A 9,181-nucleotide genomic window follows, 5' to 3' on the forward strand; every position below is an offset into this window, starting at 1 on the left:
AGAGGGAACAGGACGACGGCTGTCAGGGAGAGGAGGGAACAGGGGATTGTGGGTAATTATCTGGACGGCCTCATCCGGCAGGGGCCTGTCCTGATCCTCCGACACCCTCACGTCTCCGAGCGCATAGCCTGGGGGCGAGCTCTCATCAGCGCTTGGGGGTGGACGGTGAGGGGATGGAGTGGGGTGGGTGGGGGGGGGGGGGCAGGTTGTGGGGGTGTGACAGCACTGGGGTTATGGGGGTGCAAGAAGCAGTGGGGATAAGAACGGACGTGACGGGGAACTGAACGCGCTCACGGTCCCTGGCCAGCAGCGAGGCTCCACTAAAGCTTTGATCACTGGACACTGACCCCCATGTAGGTGCTGAAAGGAGAGACAAGGCAATGGCGATACAGAGAGACAGGACAGGCGATGGAGGGGTGGAGGGGTGAATTGTTGCGACGTTGCCAGCAAGCATTTTCCCCCTTTGTCGAAAGGAACAGGGAGGTGGGAGTAAAAAGAAAAGGGTTAATCGTACTTAACGATATGCTCTGTAAAAGCCTCCCTTAATTAAAATTACCGTCACATCTGCAACCGCGATCCAGCCCTCATTACTCGGCTGTCTCATTACCCACAAGCCCCCTTGGGGAGGGACCCAATCAGTTAAAAACACACTTCCACTCTCTCCTGCACTCATTCTCCTCATCTATATAAAGTCCTCCTCTGAACTCGCAGAGAGGCGCAGGCATTGACTAGTGCTGCACTGCAATATTTCCTGAGCCAATTAAAGCAGACACGTTTACTAAAACAATGAGGAGCGAGGTGTGTGTGTGTGGCTCTGATGGTTAAGGGGGAAATGCATTCTGTTCCCCTACAGTTTGTCAGGGCAAGAACCAAAACAATAACAAGTCTGATGCTCCTAGAAATATGCCAATACTTTCTGCCGAGCAAAACAGAATATCTAAAAATAATAATAATTATGCACATAATACTGAATAAAATGAACACTTTATGGAAAGGGAGAGTAAAAACCTTTTTACTTCCACTCATGAAAGGCCTAAGTGTAGTTTTTCCAACAGAAAGAATTGTTTATTTATACATATTGTATACATTTACACACACCAACATATATATAAAAACTTTGCAAAATACCAAATAATATTCACTCTCGTATGCTGATATAACAACCGAAAGGGAAAAAGAGTTCGTATGGCATCTCTTAGCAGCACGGTCCATCCTGATTGGATGCCTCAGGCATAGTGACCTTTGCCCCCTTCAGGGGAACGTGGGATCCTACAGTAGGGGGGAGTCACAGAACACACATGGTCCCTGAAGAATCCTCTTGATCCACTCCGGGTCTGCGGAGCACAGGGTCAAAGAAGAGAGGGGAAACCATTAGGTGATGAACAGTGCATATAATACTGTACAGTGTCTGTGATCCCACATGTGCCGTGTGGTGAGAGCCAAGAGGCACTGTCCCATTGGGGTAAATCCTACTGCCAATGCAACGCAGGTCATAGGACAGGCACTGGTCATGGGTTCAGCTCAAGGAGAGGAAAAACACTAAAAAAGTGCCTTGTGTTTCCTCACCTTGTTCACAATGTATACAGTACATTCCAATTTTAGCTTGAGATTAGTGAGATACTAACACTGAGTTTATCATATTGAATCATATTTACTGCTGTAAGAAAGAAAACATAGCTGCTGAATCCCCTCTAATAAAAATAGAAACTATGATACCTAAAATAATTTAAAAAAATATCCACTATTGATTTTTATCCAAATAGTTGGTTTAGCTGATGACATTTGCACTACTCTCATGCTCTAACAATTCTCCTTTCTTCACAGCATTTGTTGATGGAGATGTTGCATGTCAGAGCTTCATGCCAACACTGAGGGGAAGGCGAGAGGGGCGGCTTACCCTCTGGCCCTGGCATCCGGGCAATGCTGTCCTGCAGTAAACAGCGCCTGTAGCTCACCGACTGGCATGCCTGGTAAGAAAGCATACATCTGGAGGAAGAGACAGAGAGGGTGAAACACACACACACACACACACACACACACACACACACACACACACACACACACACACACAGAGTGGTGGTGGAGGGACATGTTTGGCCCTAGCCACTGATGCACTGCACTTCTGGGATCAACCATAAGAGGCAGCACACACCACCCATCATAGGGTAAAGATGGGCACTAGAGATCACAATTGTGAACAGAAATATTGGTACACTTTGGGATTATGGTCCAGACTTTGAGAACATTGAATATTTGGGTTTTGTACTTTTACTGGTCTACTGTGTCGTCTTGGCCGATCTTAGGCATTAGGCACCTCTAATGCTAGGTGTGTACCTGCACTGAATCTGCATTCGAGATCCAATACCTCAGACCACATTTGTAGGTGGTCTGGAACACATGAGTTGATGGTGTGAACAGACATGCGTCCTGGGCAACATTTGAAGCTGCCTACTCAACTCATATCTCCTGCATAACATGTGCCATATTAAAGGCACATACTTTACTTCCTTAAAGGTGCCATGTGTAAGAATTGAGGTAAAAATATCCCAAAAAATGAGCTACACGCATCAAAAGAATGAGAAGAAATAAGGGTGATGATGTCATTAAAAAAATGACAAGGTATAGTGCTGCAGAGATATCAACCTGAATTAGTATGCTAAATTACTAGCCACAGCCCGACAGGTGTCATAATACCAGTTTCGGCCATGGGAGGCGGTATGCGGGCAACATAACAGCCAGCCAAACTGCAGTACGTGTCTCGGTTGTTACTCTAGGGTAGACCAACTCACTTTCTGGAGGTATACTGCCCCCATCTTTTATGGAATGTGGAGTATGAATTTATTTTTTGGCGGACATTACACATGGCACCTTTAATATAAAATTCACATAACAACAAAACAGTCAAACATGAGGCATTTTATGTCCAGCAAGCACAGAGGTAGCTTAAGTAAGGCATAATTGGATGACTCAACGTGCATTAACTTCTGATACCCGAACACCGTGGTGTCCATTAATCTGCTTTTTACTAAAGTTGCTTTTGTTGTGTTACCACCACTTGTGCTGTGTTACTTTGATGATATAATTTCCACCTCTGGATCACTAAAATGATTGCTAAAAATACATTCTTCTATAGCATAGCACCCCAATTCTATTTTAAAAAGTCTGTCGTCATCACAAGGTGCCAAAGTAATGCATGGCCCCATAAAACTAGGAATACACAACTACTGCATGTGGCTATATGGAAGCACGGTTAGACTGGGTGGTGGTGGATGTGACATGATGCATGTAGATGAGTAAGAACATACACTTTGAAACAATACAAAAGTATTCAGGTGTTTTTACTCAGTTATGCACTGAAACAAGAAACTTGGAGAAAAAGTCTGGTCAGCCCTTACCTAAGCCACAGGTGGCCATTGGGACACACGGCCTGCCGGCGGTCATTAAAGGGTAGCACGTCTTTGCACAGGCTGCAGTACTCCGGAAACGTCTGCTTGTTCATCTTCTTACACACGTGTCCAATAAGGACCTGTGAGGGGTCACAGACAAGAGACGGGTCAAGAGTTAAAAGTGGTCATCAGTTGTCTTGAATTCGCCATTAAGCCTGCAACAGCACTCTTCCATTGACTGGCAAATGTTTGATTCAACAATGAGGTACAATGTGGTATTATGACAGACTACGGTCTGAAGAATAGATGAATAGAAGTTGGCTTAGAAGATGGCACAGACCATAGGTGTTTTTGACAATATGTCAATATTTTATCCACACTCATTGCTATTTCCAGGTCTTTTAAAAAAAATGTTTCAACTGAAAATCCTACACGTAAGACTTTTAAAACTAGAGAGTTTGGCATTTATTGGTTTACATTTTCAGTGTTTCCCACAGAATTGAATTCTATTTGTGGTGGAAGGTTTGCAGAATTAACTTGAATGCAACAGTTTTTAGGTTATGATGCTAACCAGATTAGCAATTTAGTACAACCCGGAAAATCATTGTGTGGTGTTCAATGTTGATATTGTGGTGGGCCGTCACAAATAAGTCAATGTATGGGAAACACTGCATTCTTGTTTGCATTTTGTGTCTGTTATCCACTATTTTGCAACAGAAATAGAACGCTACCAGACAACAGTGTGTCTGTGCTCTACATATTAAAACACACTGACCTCAAGCTGACATTTTCCACAAGCTGACTTTCTCATTTCAAGCAGACCTTTGCATCTTCAAGGTTGAGAAATAAGAGAGCTAGGCCATCACTACCCTGAAAGTGTAATGGCTATATTAAGTACTTAACATATCCTTATATCTTAATGCGATCATATCAATGCATCTTTAAGGTAGCCTTGTGAGACCATCCTGATCTCGCGAGCTTCAGGTTTTCACTCGCAGATCAGTCTGGCAACTTTCCGATAGAGAAAATTTGGAGCAGTTCACCAAACGAGCGGCCAATCTGCATTGGTTTTGAGGCGAGTTTAGGTGTGACGCAACGAACAACATGACGGCATCCACAGAGGAGATGAGCATAGCTATCGCTCAAGTTTTATTCAAATTAGAAATTAGCTGTGAAGCTATGAGTCTCAGCCATGCAGCTGGGAGGAATGAACGACACATACATCCTCCACGGCCGATTCCAGTTCATAATGGAGGAATATACTTTCTTCAGAAGTGTAGGGCCTACCGTGAAAACTTGATGGGAATTGTCGTTGATTAGGTTCATGTCACATACAAATGGTAAGTTAAAAAATGTTAGTTACGTTACCTAACTTAATTGTATGTTAAACGAAGGCATTAGAAGAACACTTTGTTCATCTAATTGGTTGATTTGGCCCGTCGATAACCAACATAGGTGGTGATAGACAGATGGTTTATCAGCTAACCAGTATTTCCGCCCCTTCCCAAAAGTTTTCCAACAGAAAGTTCCCAGATGGACATGCAGAGCAAATGCGAAGCATCCATCTGGCGGAGTCAGGTTATCTTTAAGGAACACTTAACTCTGGAAACACACGACAATCTGGTATAACCGCTTTCACCGGTATCACTCATTTCTTGCATATTATTAATGCAAAAAAAACCTGATGCTTCAATGTGAGCTCAATGTGTAAGGACATTTGCTCAGATTCTCCGCTTGATGCTTCTCAACAACATTTTCCTCTTCTTTGGGTCTAGTTAGGTTAGCAGCAAGGTACAGCTACAGTGTCTTTGTTTGCCTCTGTGTCTTGCATTCCTGAACTACAAAAAACAGAAATGAGCTAACGAACGTTAGAACTAACATTCTAAATAAAGTCCTTAAAAATATTTTTAAAAATGTTTTATTACAACCCCTTACATGACTAAAAGAAGTATCCAAGAAGTTTGCCTCTCTATTTCTGTGAACCTCTTCAGGTCATTAGACTTGAGCCATCGTGTCCTCACCTTAGCCGCCCTGTCCTCGCAGCTGTTGTCGCTGGCGAGGAAGTCGCACACCCCCCGCGTGGGGATGCTGGTGTTCTCCGTGATCCAGGTGTGCAGGTAAACCTCTCCCAGCACGCGCTTCATGTGCTCGCGTGTCAGGTGCACCTCCACCACCTCCATCCAGGCCAGTACCTCGGTCATCCTGTCCTCCTCGGCTTTGGACTTGTGCTCTGCGTTCTGCCCTTCCCCGTCTCCCTCTCCCTCCCCATCCCCATCCCCCTGGGCCTGGCTCTCCTCATCCCCCTCCCCCTCGTCCTCCACCAGCATTGGGGCTTTGGGGTCCTCGTGGCTGGGCCTCCAGCGCGACTCAGTGGGCGACTTCTGCAGCGACTGGTAGAAAACCCGGCACAGGAAGAGCTTGAGTCTCCACAGGTAGGGGGTGCCCGCGCTGTGCACCTTCTCGTCCAGCTCGTCCATCAGGAGCGACGGAATGCACTTGTCCCGAAGCACCTTCCACCGCAGTAGGTCCAGCAGATCGGCTTGCCGGAAGAGGTTCTGTACGCCCGACTCCAGCAGCTCAGTGGCCGCATCCTCAGGCGTCTTCAGCGTCACAAACTGGACCTAGAGTTGAAGACCAAACACTTGGTTTATTTATCGGACCTTGCAAGTGGAATATCAATAGGCTTGTAACAGACTATGTCTGCCATAGTCACCACTGAAAGTTGGGTCAAGGGAGGAAGGGGTTTTTGAGGGAACACTCACCTAACACCTTTCAGTTGGTTGTTTACTTTATTGTGTAAACAGCTATTTATTTAGCTGCTGACTTGCCCAAGACCAAGATTAGATCTAAACCATCAAGGCAGCACCTTATTTATTGTAACTGGTAAATAAAATACGCAGGCCCTACATTAGGCCATAAAGCCATAAAAATCACATTACCTGATAGTGGCGTTCAACTGGGTGCAGGCCGTTGGTCATGCCCTCTGTGGTGACCACTGCCATGTAAGCACCATACGGGCTTACACTAATTCCGTGCAGCCGTTTTCCGACCACACCCTCAGGCAGGGGCACATCCTCCTGCTTGAAGAGCACAGCAGCGTCTGTGAAAATGGGGGTGAGTTTCTTTACGTGGCCGTCCAGCGCGCAGGTGTACACCGAGCCACCGTGGTGGCCAGCGCTGAGCGAGGTGATGGGGGTGGCGTGCAGACCGGTCACGTGCGAATGGTGCACATTCAGGCCAGCCTTGGTGATCAGCAGCAGGCACCAGAAGAGGTAGGAGCCGCGCGCCGCCACCACCAGGCTGCAGTTGCACTTGTGCAGCGGGTGAAAGAGAGTGACACAGCGGATCTGGTGCACGGGGATGCGGTCCGACTCGGGCCACAGCACCACGGGCTGCCGCAGCGTGAAGTAGCCCTTGACGGCGCGCAAGTTGACCGGCAGGATCTTGACGGGCCCGGAGCCGCTTCCCACGATCAGGCCGCTCATGCGCCGCCCGCCGTGCTCGTACTCCCACCATGCCAGCACGCTGGGAGAGGCCATGCCCGATTGGATGGTGTTGCAGGAGATCACTGCGTCCTCGCCCTGCAGCGGCAGGCTGAACTGCCACACCACCAGGTCGCCGTTCTCCATCAGCACAGCCAGCAGCACTGTCTCTATTTCCTGGCACTTGTTGTTGGTCTGCACCTGCTGCCTGGTGCACATGTTCGACCACTCCATACGCACGGGCGTCTGCATACGATACCGCCGGCGCAGCTCCTCCGGGTCAGTCAGAGGGGCAGGAGTGGCCGACGTAGAGGACGAGGAAGAGGATGAGCCATCGTGCGAAACAGAAGAGTAGTCACGGGACGCTAGCATTTCACCATATAGCTTGGTTAGGTCCACCTCCTGAGTCCACTGCAGGCGTTTCCGGCTGCTGTACACTGTCAGCCGGTTGTCCAGTGTGAGAGTGGCCAACAGGCAGCGGCCATTGACGTCACAGCCCAGAGGTGACCAGCTGGTGTACTTCACACCCCGTGGTGCACCCGTCTGGGGGTTCATCACTTTGTCAATCATGAAGGTCTGTGTCACAGTTGGGTCACTTGATGTTGCCAAGTCATTTTTCACTTTTAAGACTTCTTCCTCTGGGCCCACCTGTTGAAACAACGTTGGGTAAAGGTAGATTGCTGCAAGGACTGCTTAACCAAGAACAAATGCCTTTTCCTCCTTTAACATTGGGCTACTATTAGACTTTGATGAGGCATAGATAACACTAAAATAAACTTTGCACATAAATACAACATGTAAAACGCTGCGTATTCCGAATATTAACGTTATCATAAACACGCGAGACTTCGCGTTACACAAATAAAATCGCTAAGCTAGCTAGCAAATTGTTTTGATACTAATAGAGGAAAACCATGTGAGAGCGATGTGTGACTATGACCACAGGACACAAATGGGAGTCAGTATTAAGTTACCTTAAACTCGTAAGGAGACTCCGGTACGGGAATTTGTGTTCGATGTAAAATCAAGTTCTGGTTATGAACATTAACATCACACACGAGTTCCACAACAGAGATGCTGGTGGAGGTAGAAGCTGCAAGTCTGTGGTCCTCAGACCACGAGAGGGGCTCCACACCACTGATCGGACTCAGTAATTTTAACTCGGGTTCTCTCTTGACGATCGGTCCCTGTGCTGCCCAGGTATCGGTCTCCTGTTCTGGTTCAGCACCAGGTTCGTCGCCAACCCCATCTGGGGCACAAGTTGGGCTAGAAGCCGCCATTTTCCAAATGAAAAATAAAGATCCGTCTCCAGGAAATTACGACGGCAAAAGAGGAGGGACAAATACAGCGCGTTTCGCGGTTGCCAAATAAAAACGAAATCCTCTATATCCCAGACACAACCCAACAGCCTAATAGGAGTTCATTGTTAAAGCCTGACAGTGAAAATTGGACGTTGAGTTTTCATAGCATTATGGTGGCTTGTACTTTGTAGTGTTTCCCATTATTATGTTCATTTATTATTATAATTTAAAAAGATGCAATTGATGTGATGTGATGTGATTCTGACTAGAGAGAATATGACCTAGCCTGGTCTAATAGAAAAATAACAGCAAAAAAAAAAAAAAAACTCTTGCAATAAATAGGAATCTCTCCAGTAAATACAATACCAGTAAATGGCTTTCAATCCGACAAAGGACAGACAAGTATTGGATTGATAGTTTAGTAAAGGATCATTTATCAGCATCTTCTCTCCTGGTGCCATTTTACAAACTGTCACACCAGCTGAGTGGTGGAGTGGTCATCAATTGTTGTGAAAATATGATCTCCATCAAGCTCTCTGCTGCTTCTCTAAGGCCAATGTGACAGGCAGCAGAGTGACATGTAAGATAGGCTAATGCCTGCCCAGAATGACCACGGGTCATGCAAGCCGGATTTTGCTGGATTGTACCGCTGCAATGCTACCACTGCCATTCGTAGGCGCAGCAAGGAGAGAGGAAAGCGGTGATGTCAACAGGAATTTACCATCCTAGAGTATTTTGTTCTGAAACAAATTGTTACAAATCTGTGATACAAATATTATAATAGTAGCATGCACATTGCAGTGTCTCCCGTTTCTGTCATTTGTTTCAATAATCAGATGAATAAGTAAAGGGGAACCTGGGTGTATTTCAATCTTAATGAAGCATGTAGCAGATGAATATTTCAGAGCCCTGCTGCGCGTCTTTTTGTGGGTTTTGACTCGCGTTGATCTCGGTGAGACGTGTAGAGGGGACTGTGGGATTAAACATTCATTAAAGCCTGTCTCTTAGATTC

General features: G+C 46.5%; 1 protein-coding gene across 1 annotated transcript; it reads right to left on the reverse strand.

Annotated features, from left to right (window-relative positions):
- Window positions 1-1,040: 1,040 nt before the first annotated feature.
- On the reverse strand, window positions 1,041-8,150 carry gtf3c4 (general transcription factor IIIC, polypeptide 4). Its single transcript, XM_076284650.1, has 6 exons — window positions 7,843-8,150; window positions 6,326-7,516; window positions 5,408-6,007; window positions 3,396-3,526; window positions 1,898-1,986; window positions 1,041-1,334 (listed from the first exon to the last, which is right to left on the reverse strand). Exons 1-6 carry the CDS (start codon window positions 8,146-8,148, stop codon window positions 1,270-1,272), a joined length of 2,382 nt encoding a protein of 793 aa, XP_076140765.1. The 5' UTR covers window positions 8,149-8,150; the 3' UTR covers window positions 1,041-1,269.
- Window positions 8,151-9,181: the final 1,031 nt, after the last annotated feature.

Source organism: Alosa pseudoharengus, unplaced genomic scaffold (assembly GCF_046254945.1).
Source record: "Alosa pseudoharengus isolate Yale_2024_CS ecotype anadromous, Long Island Sound unplaced genomic scaffold, YU_APseudo_1.1 YU_APseudo_1.1_scf_14, whole genome shotgun sequence".
Taxonomy (NCBI): Eukaryota; Metazoa; Chordata; class Actinopteri; order Clupeiformes; family Clupeidae; genus Alosa; species Alosa pseudoharengus.

Excerpts from the sequence above, each read along its gene's own strand:
- gtf3c4 (XM_076284650.1), bottom strand. The coding sequence starts at position 8,148 with ATGGCGGCTTCTAGCCCAACTTGTGCCCCAGATGGGGTTGGCGACGAA. Across the intron at positions 1,987-3,395 it reads AATGGCCACCTGTGGCTTAG|ATGTATGCTTTCTTACCAGG; the intron begins GTAAGGGCTGAC and ends CTCTTCCTCCAG. Across the intron at positions 1,335-1,897 it reads CCGGATGCCAGGGCCAGAGG|ACCCGGAGTGGATCAAGAGG; the intron begins GTAAGCCGCCCC and ends TGTGCTCCGCAG.